At 40.2% G+C, this 14,394-nt stretch overlaps 3 protein-coding genes across 3 annotated transcripts; 1 reads left to right on the forward strand and 2 right to left on the reverse strand.

The window, feature by feature from the left end:
• The first annotated feature begins 1,995 nt into the window (after nt 1-1,995).
• Nucleotides 1,996-3,731, forward strand: LOC126672287 (uncharacterized). The gene is made up of 2 exons (XM_050366235.1): nt 1,996-3,206; nt 3,302-3,731. Exons 1-2 carry the CDS (start codon nt 1,996-1,998, stop codon nt 3,729-3,731), a joined length of 1,641 nt encoding a protein of 546 aa, XP_050222192.1.
• Nucleotides 3,732-7,482: 3,751 nt separating this feature from the next.
• Nucleotides 7,483-8,355, reverse strand: LOC126672288 (polyol transporter 5-like). The gene has a single exon (XM_050366236.1). The coding sequence runs from the start codon at nt 8,353-8,355 to the stop codon at nt 7,483-7,485; it is 873 nt and encodes a 290-aa protein (XP_050222193.1).
• A 3,601-nt stretch (nt 8,356-11,956) lies between these two features.
• On the reverse strand, nt 11,957-14,165 carry LOC126672289 (uncharacterized). The gene is made up of 6 exons (XM_050366237.1): nt 13,923-14,165; nt 13,611-13,784; nt 13,337-13,562; nt 12,943-13,128; nt 12,785-12,882; nt 11,957-12,622 (listed from the first exon to the last, which is right to left on the reverse strand). Exons 1-6 carry the CDS (start codon nt 14,163-14,165, stop codon nt 11,957-11,959), a joined length of 1,593 nt encoding a protein of 530 aa, XP_050222194.1.
• Nucleotides 14,166-14,394: the final 229 nt, after the last annotated feature.

Here is a 14,394-nt window from a genome sequence, read left to right on the forward strand (position 1 = left end):
AAATAACGAAACAACATCGTTTTTATCATTCAGAAACTCAAAATAATTTTTCGCTAAATTGAAGAATCAGATAAAGATAAAAAATAGTTTAAGCACCGGATGAACAAAACAAATATAATTTATGGACGGATTATTCCTAAAAAAAAAGTAAGGTCAAAGATTACATGTAGCTATGGATGTGGACATGCATGGCTTAAATAAAATTATTGATGCTTTTGCCAAAGCTTTAAAAATACAATTTGATGGAGATAAGGTTTTTGAATATAATATAAGTTTGTATATATGCACACTATTTTTAATTTCCAGCCCATTCTTGAAAAGGAGAACACTACGTCTCCGTATATTCACTAAATTCTTTTGGCTTTACAACAGAAAAATTGGTCTCACTTTTTGAATATGAAGAATGTCAACCCGACTTGCTTTTGACTATCTTCCACTGCCTCTGATTTAATATTCCTCTTTTTACCTTTCGATCTCTCATTGATACCCTGCAGAAAGTTGGTGAGTATGTTCAAGGAATTTTTTCTTTTTGACCTTTCGTTTTTGTCCATTATGCAAGCAAAATTATGGAACACTTCAATCAAGAGTAATTATTCAAGAAATAACCCATTTTTTTTTAAATTATTTTTTATCCTTATCTAATCTTTCATCTAAGCGAAAATGCATTTTTAAATCTCTAAATAATAAAAACGACATTATTTCGTTTGTTTCGTTTAAGGCAAATTATTACCCTAAACGGCGTCGTTTTTATCAGTTAGAGATTGGTAAATGATTTTTTTGCTAAATTGAATGATCATATAAGGACAATAAATAGTTTAAGAAACAGATAAACAAAACAGATAAACAAAACAGGTATCGCTGAAAATTGGAGATATACAGCTGGCTACGGGAAAACTTGAAGATGATCTCGCCCAAGTACACGACGAACTTCTCGAAGTAAACTTAGGAACGTCTGAATCCCCTAAGCCTATTTATATCAACGCCGGATTAGATGAAGGATTCAAGGGACAGCTGATCGCCCTACTCGCCGAGTTCCGAGACTGTTTCGCTTGGTCATACGACGAAATGCCGGGCCTTGACCTTGATATTGTAGAACATAAGCTCCCCTTGAAGAGTGGATTTCGGCCATTTAGGCAACCCCCCCGACGAATGTCAAGAGAAGTGGACACACTCATCCAGGACGAGATTAAATGATTAGAAGATGCTAAGTTTATTAGGGAAGCTCAGTACACCGAATGGCTCTCCAACATCGTCTCGGTCATGAAGAAAAACGGGAAGCTAAGTGTGTGCGTAGATTTTCAAAACCTCAACCTGGCAACACCTAAGGACGAGTACCCGATGACTCTAGCCGACATGTTGATAGATAGGGCAGCAGGGCACACGATACTTAGTTTCCTTGACGCACATTCCGGGTACAATCAAGTCCCAATCCGCAAAGAAGACATCTCCAAAACAGCTTTCAGATGTCCCGGGCCGATTGGTGCTTACGAATGGGTCATCATGCCTTTCGGCCTAAAAAACGCGGGGGCAACATACCAAAAAGCGATGAACAAGATGTTCAGAGGGCTAGATTGCCTCGAAGTTTACATCGACGACGTGGTAGTCAAATCGAATAATAGCACAGTTCATCTGGCCGATCTTCGGAAGGGGTTCGAACGCATACGATGTCACGGATTGAAAATGAATCCCATAAAATGCGCTTTCGGCGTCTCGGCTGGAAACTTCTTGGGTTTCTTGGTTCACCAGCGGGGAGTAGAGATAGATAGGAATAAAGCCAAGGCGATCATCAATGCTGAACCTCCCAAAACCAAGAAGCAGCTCCAGAGGCTCATCGGTCAAATCAATTTCCTCAGACGATTTATAGCAAACACAGCAGGCCGACTTTGCAGGTGGAGTGTTCTGCTACGTGGAAAAGAGACCGATAATTAGATATGGACCGGCGAGCAACAGAGGGTCTTCGACGACCTGAAAGAGTACTTGGCCAAGCCTGCGGTTATGACTCCCCCAAAGCCGAATAAGCCATTGCTGCTTTATTTATTGGCTGCACACGAATCCTTGGGATGCATGCTCGCCCAAGAAGACAACGGGGTCGAGAGAGCGGTCTATTACTTGAGCCGTGGATTGATCGATACGGAGACTCGCTATACCGACATAGAAAAAATGTGCTTGTGCTTGTATTTCACATGTTGCAAGCTTCGGTATTACATGTTGCCGGTAGTGGTGTACGTACTATCCCAGACCGATATCATTAAGTATATTCTGTCAAAACCATACTTAAGGAATCGGATTGGGAAGTGGGCGATTGCAATGTTCGAGTTTACATTGGTTTATGTTCCTCAAAGGGCAGTTAAAGGACAAGTGTTGGCCGACTTCTTAGCCGATCATCCTGGTATTACCCTTATCGAGGAGACGATCAATTGCTGCGAGATAGCCATATGGGAGATGTGGTTCGATGGATCCAGGACTAGCCAGGGGGGAGGCGCAGGAGTACATATCGTTTCGCCCTTGGGGGCATCTTACCAATTGTCATTCAGGCTCTATTTTGACTGTACCAACAATCAGGCGGAATATGAGGCCCTAATATTCGGCCTCGAGATTTTATCCGAACTTGGAGCAAAGGCGATCAGTGTGAAAGGAGACTCTTTGTTGGTTATCAAACAAGTGACAGGGGAATTCAAATGCGAGTCTGAGCTACTAGTGAGATATTGCAATAAGGCAAAACATCTGATCGAAGGGTTTCAGGACACGAGGATAGAATACACCGAAAGGACCGACAATGGTATCGCGAATGATCTGGCTCAACATGGCAGCGGTTACAAGGTGAACCTCCAGTTCGATACAATCGAAAGAGAATTGCCGAATCTCCATACTGGGGGCATTAGTCTTGATGAAAAGAAATGCTCGGCCTACCAACTCGATATCACCCAAGATTGGAGGACCGAAATCCTGAAATGGTTTGAAAAACCAGAACTGATGAATAGGAGGTTGAGGACCTTGGCCCTAAATTACGTGGTTTTAGCAGGTGACTTGTACAAAAAGGGCTTTGAAGGACTACTTTTCAGATGCATTGGCCCCAGAGAAACAATGCTTGCAATGGCCGAAGTGCATGAAGGAATAGCCGGCGCTCACCAGGCGGGCCCCAGAATGAGATGGTTAATCCATAAATACGGCTTTTATTGGCCGAAGATGGAGCAAGACTGCATAAGGTATGCTAAGGGATGCGAGGCCTGCCAAAAAATGGTCCTATACAGCATGTCCCGGCCGAAGAATTACACTCTATTATCAAGCCATGGCCGTTTAGAGGATGGGCAGTCGACCTCATAGGGAAGATATACCCCGGCTCGTCAGATGGCCATACTTTTGTTATTATCGCCACCTGTTATTTCACCAAATGGGTCAAAGCCAAGCCCGTGAAATCGCCCACACAGGAAGCAGTGATCAAGTTCTTCAAAGAGCACATCGTTCACTGGCACGGGTTGTCTGAATCAATAACCACAGACCAAGGGACGATGTTCACAGGAGGCGATATAAATTGGTGGGCTTCCCAAATGAAGATCAAGATGCTTCACTCAACGCCGTACTATGCACAGGCCAACGGACAGGCCGAAGTGACGAACAAGGCTATTAAGCTTATCGTCCAAAAAATGATCGAGGAGAACTCAAGACAATGGCACGTTTTGCTATCGGAGGCAGTATGGGCGAATAGAACCAGCCAGAAGTCGGCCACATGAACTTCGCCGTTCCGGATGGTGTATGGGTACGACGCGATGTTGCCAATGGAGCTTACTGTGATGTCTACTCGCCGTTTATATCAGAATAGGTTGTCTAAAGACGATTACTTTGATAAGATGGTAATAGACGCTTTAGATCTCGACGAACAGAGATTGGCGGCGTTAGATTACCTTGAAGCTCAGAAAAGAAGAGTTGAGAGGGCATACAACAAACGAATGAAACGAAAAACATTTGCGGTGGGCGATCTGGTATGGAAGGCAGTCTTGCCTATTGGCCACAAGGACAATCGGCTCAGAAAATGGAGCCCGAATTGGGAAGGCCCATCGTGACTAATAAGTTGACAGGCGGTGCATATTTGCTGGCGAACATTGACGGAGAAGAACACGATAGGACGATCAACGGTCAGTTTCTAAAGAAATACGTCCCCAATTGTTGGGATAATATCGACAGACGGCTATTTGGAGCCGACGAGGAGTGATGAATATATTGCCTCCTTTCGCCGAACGACCTGAGTCGATGAGTGTTCGTGTACAAGGTTAAATGTTTGGCGTTTTCTTTAGACCGATGTTCATATTAATGTAATTTCGGTCCCTCATTATTACAGTGTTGAGTTTTTTCAACGGGACCTCCGTTTTTCTCAAATACATGTAATAATTTGATTTATAAAACTAATCATTAAATATCGGACTGAGTCGGAGACCGATAGTATGATAAAGCAAACAGAAAGTGTAACTTTCGGCTACCTGGCCGATTAAAATACAAAACAGTCAAATTGTCACAAGATACGGCCACCAGGCCGATCAAAATTCAAAACTATTACAAAAATTAAATTGTTCTGAACTTAAAAAATTTTCAAAAATGGCTGAATATGTCGCCCAGCTCGCTACGAAGGGTGCTGAATTGAGTACGAGCCTCTGCCACCTTAGGTTTCAACTTGGCAATGCTGTGTTTCAGATCGTTTCGGCTCTTTTTCACATCCACACCTTCGTGCAGATCTTTATCCATAGAAGCTTCGAGCTCACTGATGACTTTCTCCTCGGTTTCTAGCTCCAGCTTCAGGGCGACAACTTTTTCCCTAAGTCCCTTGGCATTGTCTCGGCGAGACGTGCGAGTTGAGACAGCCGACTTCACATTCACTTTCAACCCCTCCAGCTTCTCCTTGGCAAGGTTCTCCTGGGCGACCAACTCGTCATGGTTGGATTGAATAGTTGTTGACTCATTGTAGATCGCCCGGAAAGCTGGGAGCGACGCCGACAACTTAGCCATAGCACCGCGAGCTTTTTCGCTAAGAACTTCCGGAGGAGCATCGGCCAGGGCAGTTGCCGACTTCTGAAGCTTTTCGAGGTCCGTGGGCGATTTAAAAAGAGCGGTGCCTTGGGATTTCAGCTCAGAAATGACGTCCAAATGATCGCCCCAGTTTTCGGTAGACCCGCTGGTCACTTCACGCATCTCGCTTTCTGGGATAGGCGAGTCGTCGTCTTCACTGTCATAGTCCAGAAAAGCCGCTGCCTTTGCCGCCACATCATCATGGTCGGCCGAAGTGTCATCAGGAATCTGCCAAGTTTTGCCACAGTAAAAAATCAGCTGCTATTTTACTATTAGGGCGACAAATAATCGATAAGGGGTACCTTGGTTTTCTTGGCATCAAGTCGTGCTGGCAAGTTAGCCAGAGATGAACTCAATGGCGACAGCAGCTTGGGCAGCGGCGAGAACGTGAGTATCTGAGATGCGGTAGGCGTCGTGTCAGAAGGGTTTACTTCAGATGGGGCCTTTTGAGAAAGGGATTGTTGAACTGAACGGCCTTCATCCCCAGTTTGCTCGTCGGCCGTCTCAGTATCGCCCCTTGAAGAGGAGTGGGCACTTGGTTGACAGGATGGAGCTTCCTTGGGAGTAGGGTCAAACATGCGGGATCCTGTCGATTCTTTTTTCGCCTTCTTGGCCTTCAGTTCTTTCTTTGACGGTTTCTTTGCAGGGCGCTTGTGTCTCGCTTTCCTCGTTTCCACATTGTCTTCACCATCAGTGTCGAAGACATCGCCCTTATTCCATCGAGGCACGCCGACTGAAAGGAAAGGAAAAGTTAAAAGGCGAACAATGGTAAAATTTTAGGGGAAACCAAAAAAGAAATCGGTTTACCTGGTATTCTATCATAACCAATTCGGACAAGTTCGGCTATCGCCTCGACATCAGACGGGCATCTGATGCCGGTATAAGTTACACCTTCACTTGTTATTTCAGGCTTTCGTTTTTTAACCTTTTTCTTGGGGAGTTTTATGGGGTTGGGCGTAGACATGTTGACCTTAGGTACTGGTGGACTTTTACATTTAAATTTTGGGCGAATGAGGGCGAGATAAAATTCATAGGAATACTTATTTTCATAATGCTCTTTCCAGACCTTTTTCATTTTTTCATCGTATTTTAGCCTAGTCATTCGCCTATGGCGTTTCATCCTAAGATTCATGCCAGGGCGATCTAGTGGGTCATACTTAAACTTGTAAAAACGCTCAAATTTAGCTATTCCAAAGAGATGATAGAGATTACCTTCAAATTTGGGACGTTTTGGTGCCTGCAAAAGAAACAGATCGGCATGAGTAGGGTTTCGAGATAAAGGAGGTAATTGAAAATTATGAAGACTCAATATTTCTTTGGGTGAAAGGTCGAAGAAGGACTCGATGACTGAAGCCCACCAGCTTTCGTATTCAGAAGTGCAAGAAGGGGATATAGAAGGGCGAGAAATTTCAGAGATAGGGGGAAGATAAGCCCTGTTCAGGCGAAGTATGAATTGAAGGTCTGGACAGTCTTCGATTGAAGGTTTATAGGTCCCGCGATTATTGACGGAGATCAATAAAGGACAGGGAATTCCTTGATTATAGCCGAACTGATGGGCTACATAGTTAGGACGGTACGCTTCAATACTGCTGCGATTGTATTCCAAGCCGGCGATTAAATTACGGGACTTCAGAGAACTGCCCCAATATTGGCCCCCAAGTATTAACCATGGATCAGCTCTAGCTTCGTCTGTATCTTTGCAATCCCAGGCGACGAAGAGCCACGAAGGAAGATATTTCAGGGATAAGATCAGACAGAATAATTCCGAAGCTCTGATGGAATTGGTAAAAACCTCCAGCACATCCAATACGCGAGGAAGGCGAGTACCAGCGGCGATTAATTGATAGCCGCAAAGTTCGGCCTTGATCTGAGGGCCGACCTCGAATAACTCAAGAAAATGTAAGGCGAGCCATAACTGCAGCACCCATAGAGTTCCACTTGGACACTGGAAGACTCTGTTGTCACCATGAGGGGCGATTTCGTTGAGACTTCGGTATAAGTGGGCAAGCATGAATTCCCCAAGATTACATTTTCGCCCTTCAGCAAGAGCAGTGGCGAGTGTAAAGCAGTCCGTGGTAACTCTGAAGGAGGATGTACAGAGGACGAACTTGGCCATGAAGAAGGCGAGAAAGGCGATGTGTTCTCTAACATCGGGCTTGTAATGTTCTTCGACCATGAACAGCTTGACGAAGGGACCATAGCTTCTTTGAGCCTTTGAGAGTTTGAAAGTGGGTACTTCGGCATCTAGATTGGGCGATATACGTTCGCCGATGATTGGGATGTTGAGGATGGCTGCCATATCCGATAGAGTGACTGTCATCATGCCGAATTTGAAGCAGAAGCAATGGACAGCAGTTGACCAGAAAAGAGAGGCACCCATGATGAAATGCTTCGCTATCGGCCTGCTTGCCTTGCAAAGGCTGATCATGTCGTAAATCCCAACATCCTTCCACAGTTGGCCGAAATGGGGTTTCCTCTAATATATACGTAGCTGAATACAAATCCCAAAGCAAGAGCTGAGGCATGTACAACAGGAATCCAATAAAAGGATATCTTGTAGTAAAAGGGTATTAACATCAACATCAAAATCACAAATACCGCCCTGTTTACTACAATCCCAAGTGATACGCCTAGGGAACGGAGTCTTGTTAGCAATACTTCAGAACTGTAGAACCACGCTACAGGAGCTAACCCGCAAGAATAAGCTCCAGCAAATAACCCCAAGAAACAGAGTTGCAAAATTTTCTGTGTTAAGCTCTTGAAATCATGAAAATCAGAAAAATAGAGCGACAATCCAAGCGCTGTTAAAAGGCTGGCTGCAGACGTAATGCTCACCAAGAATAACGGACGACGTCCGGTCCTATCTAGTGAGACAGTCAGAAGTATTGACATCAATATCTTGAAGCCTATTATACCGACTTCAATCCAAGTCAGGTTCTCAGTAGTCAAATGTCCCGTAGATAACAAAATATGTGGCGTCACTGAGACGAATATCACACCCACAACCGCTGCTTGTTGAAAAAAATGGATGCCCACAATGGTTAACAGAATATTATGAATTGTAGAGTTAGGAAAAAACATCCCTCTCAATACTATTCCGATGTTTCCTCGAATGTGTTGGGGGATGTCAACAATATCTCCTGTTGGGTCCAAAGGTACACCCATTCCTACTCTCATGCTACTCAGTAATTGGCCTGTACTATCATCTGTAGCTGTACATTTATGTACAGCTTCGGTAGCTTTACCAAGTCTACCTTTGAAGAGAAGCCAATACGGCGAGTCGATCACGAAAGGCATGCTAATAATAAGAACAAGAGACGGGATTGCTGTGCAACTTAGGAAAGATATCCGTCGTAAACCTTTATCAATTAAAGTTATCGGTATCTGTTGCACAACAAAACCTAATAGCATGCTAAAATTGTAGAGTACCTACAAATAAATTAGAAGAAGAATATTTAGTAGTGCATTAGCAGAAGAATATCTTGAAAACAAGCTGTTATGTGTTAAGGATAAGCAATATGCTTTTGCTTTTCAAATTTGCTGACTCAGTAATCATATTGAAATTTGAACCTTGCATTGTAATCTCATTTTATACAAAGTGCACAGTTCCAACTATTGCAGAGATTGAGAACTCACTAAACAAAGCTAGAGAATGCAACAAACTGGTGAGCATGTACTTTATATTCATTTAATCTATTATCGTTGTTATTATCCATAATCAATACGAATAAATGATATGATCGTATTAGACCATGGTTCTGCATTTAAATGATATTACTAACTTTTTCTAATATAGTAATTAGCATTCTTGTTTATTTACAATGCGATTATACGAAACATAGGAATTAACAGTTGATTCTTAGAGGTTAGAACTGAAACTGTGTTATTTCAGCACTGCCTTAAACATAATTTAACTGTCTCCAAAGGTTTTTGTTCTGTCCATTGTTGTTGTTGAATTTGTTGTCTAAGGGATTTGTCAAGGTTTTCATGTTTTATGTGGTGCATTGGCTACACTTGTTGTCTCATAATAAGACAGCTTTCCATTAAATTCATATATTTTTATTTATTACTTGCCTTGTTGTTGAAGTACAGAGTAAATTATTTACACTCTTTGTATGATATTCTAATCTTGTCAACTGCAATTAATATCAAAATCTTGTATGTTAAAAATGTGAATTTGTAGCAGGACCAATCTTTGGGGCTCTCTTTGAGTTGTTTTTAGTTTCAGTAATTTTTTTTTTAGATTTTAATAGATTGATTTTGACTTTGACTTTGAAATTGTAATCACTTCAGCTCAAATTTAATAAAATCTGGATAATTGTCAGTTGAAGATGAAGTTTCATCAAGGCTAATAGAAAACAAAGAAACTTAGAGAAAAACAGATTTCTTTATTAATTACAAATCGAGCTCTTAGCTCAGTATTTATACAAAAAGCAGAAAATAACTGCTACTAACTAACTCTACAAGCAAGCTGTATCCAGCTGTAAACTAGACACACTAAAGGCATGACTAAATCCAGCTCATCAATCTAACACACTTTCTGCATGACTTGATGATCTGGCAATCTCTGCAACTTAATTCTGATCAATGGTTCTGAGTTCTTCATCCTGCACTTGGATTGCTGACATGGCTTGATCACCAGTTGTTGGATTAGTGTTGCTGAGATTGGGTTTTGTTATCCCCCCACAAGCTGGAGCATACAAGTCTTGTAAGCTCAGCTTGAGTATTGCAAGAAAGAACAAAGCAGGTGGAAGTGCTTTTGTAAAGCTGTCTGTTATTTGAATCTGAGAAGAAACTGGGAGAAGGTGAATAACCTTTTGTTGTAGAGTTTCTCTGATCACATGATAATCAATGTCAATGTGCTTAGTCCTCTCATGAAAAACTGGGTTATGAGCCAGTTGGATTGCTGACTTGCTATCACAAAAAATCACAGCAGTTTGCTTATGAGAGACTTGTAAATCACTTAACAAGTAGAGCAGCCATTGAATCTCACATGTTATTGTGGCTAAGGCTCTATATTCAGCTTCTGAAGATGATCTAGAAACAGTTGTCTGCTTCTTTGATTTCCAAGAAATCAGAGATTGACCGAGGAATACACAGAAGCCAGAAACAGACCTTCTAGTTTCAGTGCAGGCAGCCCAGTCTGAACTAGCAAAACCTTGTAGAGACAAAAGAGAGGTTGAGAAGAACATACATTTGCCAGGTGATGTCTTGATGTATCTCAATACCCTATGTGCAGCTTTGAGATGAACATCAATAGGACTAGACATAAACTGGGATAATTGATGAACTGCAAAGCTGATATCAGGTCTAGTTGTACAGAGATAAAGCAACTTGCCTATAAGTTCCCTGTAGGGAAGAGAATCAGAGAGAATAGTACCATCTGAAGATGCTAACTTCTGTGAATTAAGCATAGGTGTTGGAACTGGTTTTGACTACAGAAAACCAGTATCTCTAAGAAGATCCAAGACATATTTTCTCTGACAGATATTTATTCCTGATTTTGTTCTAGCAACTTCAAGTCCAAGGAAGTATTTTAGGTCCCCAAGATCCTTAATGTGAAATAAATTATGAAGATTGTGCTTGACTGAAATGATAGCAGTGAATGAATCACTGGCTAAGATTATATCATCTACATATACTAGTAGAGCAATGAAAGAATCTGCAGTTGTTTTAGTGAATAGGGAAGGATCAGAAGCAGCAGCTGTGAAACCATTGTCAATGAGAACATTGGTCAACTTTGTATGCCATTGCCTGCTTGCTTGTTTCAACCCATATATGGATTTCAGTAACCTACAAACTTGTGCAGATTTTGTCTTAAAACCAGGAGGAACATTTATGTGCACTTCTTCTTCAAGATCTCCATGTAAAAAGGCATTATTTACATCAAGTTGATGTAAATGCCATTGCTTGATGGATGCTACTTCCAGAAGAGTTCTAACAGTACTCATTTTAGCAACAGGAGAGAAGGTTTTCAAGTAGTCAAGCCCTGGTTGTTGTGTGAAACCTTTTGCCACTAATCTGGCTTTATATCTTTCCACTTGACCATCTGCCTTGTATTTTACCTTGTATATCCATTTGCAGCCAATTGGCTGTTTTCCAGAAGGTAAGTCACTCAATTCCCATGTGCCATTGCTGATAAGAGCTTGAATTTCTATGTTCATAGCATCTTGCCAATGCTTATGCTTAACTACTTCATTGTAGGATTGTGGCTTTGGAATGTTAGTTATTTGAATTGAAAAGGCTTTATGAGAAGGTGACAGATTGATGTAAGTATGAACTGAGTTTAAAGATGAACTGAGTTTAAAGAGTGTGGAGAGGTAATATTGGTGGAAGAGTTTGAATGAAGTGAAGAAGGAAGAGTATAGTGGTAATCTTTGAGATTTGCAGGAGATTTAATGGTTCTAGAACTCCTTTTTAATACTGGAAAATCCTCATCTGTAAAAAGTGTTGGTTCTGTTGGTGAAGTAGGTGGTGGGTGAGGTAAGGGTAAATTATTATATGATGGAATATCTAACATGGGATTTATGGTAGATGAAAACGTTGGTTGTATAGATAGAGACTGATTTGGAGTGATTTTAGGAGGTGATTTATATAGAGGAAATTATGTTTCATAGAAAAAGACTTTTCCAGAAACAAAAACTTTATTTGAGGTGAAATCATATAACTTGTAACCTTTAATATGAGATGAATACCCTATGAAAACAGATTTGATTGCTCTAGGATCAAATTTTGTTCTTAGTTGAGGAATGGTACCATCAAAAGTTAAACAGCCAAAGACTTTGATGTTGTGATATAAAGGTTGTGTTTTAAATAGCATGTAATAAGGGGAATGATCTTCAATAACAGGAGATGGGATTTTGTTAATGAGATAAACAGTATGTTCAATGCAATGATTCTAGAGAGAAATGTTCAAACCTAACTGATACTTGAGTGATCTTGCAATATTTAGTATGTGCTGCTGTTTTCTCTCTACCACACTATTCTGTTCAGGGGTGTAGGTGCAAGATTTTTGATGTATAGTTCCTTTGGAATTAAAGAAATCCACCATGTTGAATTCAACTCCATTGTTTGTTCTCACAGTCTTAATCTTGGTAGAAAATTGAGTTTCAACATAAGAGAAAAAATTATACATGAAATCTCTGGTCTGTGATTTATTATGCATAAGGAAAACCCATGTGTACTTACTGCAATCATACACAATGGTTAAGAAGTATCTATAACCATTTACAGTAGGTGTCTGAGTTGGACCCCATATGTCCATATGAACCAATTCAAAATTACACTTAGTTGAAGACTCACTAACAGGAAAAGTAAGTTTCTTCTGTTTATTGAAATGACAAATTTCACAAACATATTTATTTGAAAAGGTAATACCAGAGTCCATGCTATGAAGCTTTTTCAATCTCTGTGTGGATGGATGCCCCATTCTGAGATGCCACAAATATGCAGATGACATAGTTTTGGTGGAGCAGGAATTGCAACTGAAATTATTAGATAATTGCAACTCATAAAGACCCTCTTTCTTTTTAGCTGATCCAATATTCTTCGAAAGAGTTAGATCCTGGATGAGGCAGTTGTTTTAATACAGCATTAAGCATAATTGAGGATTTTTAGTCAATTTGCTTGCTGAAATGAGATTGAAGCTAAAAAATGGGACATATAGCACATCAGTGAGTAATAAATTAGAAGTAAGTTGTATGTCTCAAATACTTTCCGCAGATACCCGATGACCATTTGGCAATTTCACAACCATGTTTTTAATAGATCTACTGTTTTTGAACAAATCAGGCTTGCAAGTGAAGTGGTCAGTAGCTCCAGTGTCTATGATCTAATCAGAAGATTTAAATCCTTTTGACATCAGACAGAAAGAAATATTTGTACCTGGTTCTTCCTGTTTGAAATGAGCAGAAATTTGATTAACTTGAGCTGAATTTCCACTTTGCTGAATCAAAGACAGTAACTTTGAATACTGATCTTTTGTGAATGGAAAATGACCACCATTATTTCCTTCTGATTGCTCATTTCTACTGTGATTTTCTTGTCTGTTGTAATTTTCATTTGCTGCATCTTCATCATTGCAATATTCTTATTGAAATTTAACTTGATTGGCTGAACTTGGATTGCTCTTCAAATACTTAGACTGGTAATTTTGTGGAAAGCCATGTTTTCTGTAACATATGTCATGTATGTCTTTCCATTCCACCAAAATAACATACTGGTTTCTTATTTTGGCTGTAACTGAACTTCTTAGGCTTGAAACCAAAGTTGTTGTTACCTCCTGAGTAATTTCCATTGCCAAAGTTTTGATTGCCTCTGCTGTAGCATGCACTTGATTCATATTGAGAATCATTTTCACAATTGTACTTGTTTCCTCTAGAGAGAAAAGCCTGTGAATCAACATTTTGATTGCTAGTATTCAATCCTAGCTGTCTTTCATGCTGGACTATCATAGAGAACACTTTGTTAGTGGGAGGTAAAGGATCCTTCATCATGATCTGAATCTTCATAGCACCAAAGTTATCATTTAACCCCTTAAAAAAACGAATTACCTTTGCATTAGAGAAATACTCCTTAATTGTTCTGATAAGAACACAAGAGCATGTTGGATTGCAAACACAGTTAGGTATAGGTCTGAGACTTGATAACTCATCCCATAGCATCTTCAAATGTGTATAGTAATCTGTAACTGTCAAATTATTCTGTTTATATGAGTAAATTTCCTCCTGCAATTAAGAAATTTTTACTGCATCTATCTGAGAAAATCTTTCTCTTAAATCCTCCCAAATATCCACAACATTATCAATACACGATATGATTTCACTAATATAGTGATTAACAGTTCTACCTAACCAGGAACTCACCATTGTATTGCACCTCTCCAAAGGTGGAAAGGAGGCATCATTTCTGTTTGGAATTGCAATGCTTCCATCAACAAATTTCAACTTATTCTTCAAAATTAAAGCTTTCTTCATAGCTTTACACCATGAGTGGTAATTCTGATCTGTTAGAACATTAGTAACTAGCAAAAGTGAAGGATTTTCACTAGGATGGAGGTAATAAGGGCTTGATGGTTGATCCTCTGATCTACCAAACGGATCAGCCATTATTGACAGATTCAAGAACAAAGAATTTAACAAAATCAATGAAGAATGATGAAGAAGACGAGCAAAAATCAATGGAGCTTTCAAAAATCAGAGAACCAAAGCTCTGATACCTTAATAGAAAACAAAGAAACTTAGAGCAAAACAAATTTCTTTATTAATTACAAATCGAGCTCTTAGCTCAGTATTTATACAAAAAGCAGAAAAATAACTGCTACTAACTAACTCTACA

This window comes from Mercurialis annua, linkage group LG3, assembly GCF_937616625.2.
Source record: "Mercurialis annua linkage group LG3, ddMerAnnu1.2, whole genome shotgun sequence".
Classification (NCBI taxonomy): domain Eukaryota; kingdom Viridiplantae; phylum Streptophyta; class Magnoliopsida; order Malpighiales; family Euphorbiaceae; genus Mercurialis; species Mercurialis annua.

Bases quoted from the DNA above. Each gene is read 5' to 3' on its own strand.
- LOC126672287 (XM_050366235.1), top strand. From the start codon at position 1,996: ATGACTCCCCCAAAGCCGAATAAGCCATTGCTGCTTTATTTATTGGCT. The intron at 3,207-3,301 runs GTATGCTAAGGG...ATGGCCGTTTAG, and splicing joins ATGGAGCAAGACTGCATAAG to AGGATGGGCAGTCGACCTCA.
- LOC126672288 (XM_050366236.1), bottom strand. From the start codon at position 8,355: ATGCCTTTCGTGATCGACTCGCCGTATTGGCTTCTCTTCAAAGGTAGA.
- LOC126672289 (XM_050366237.1), bottom strand. From the start codon at position 14,165: ATGGCTGATCCGTTTGGTAGATCAGAGGATCAACCATCAAGCCCTTAT. The intron at 13,129-13,336 runs GTAACAACAACT...GCAATGATGAAG, and splicing joins CAATGGAAATTACTCAGGAG to ATGCAGCAAATGAAAATTAC. The intron at 12,623-12,784 runs GTATCTGCGGAA...TGCCTCATCCAG, and splicing joins AATTGCCAAATGGTCATCGG to GATCTAACTCTTTCGAAGAA.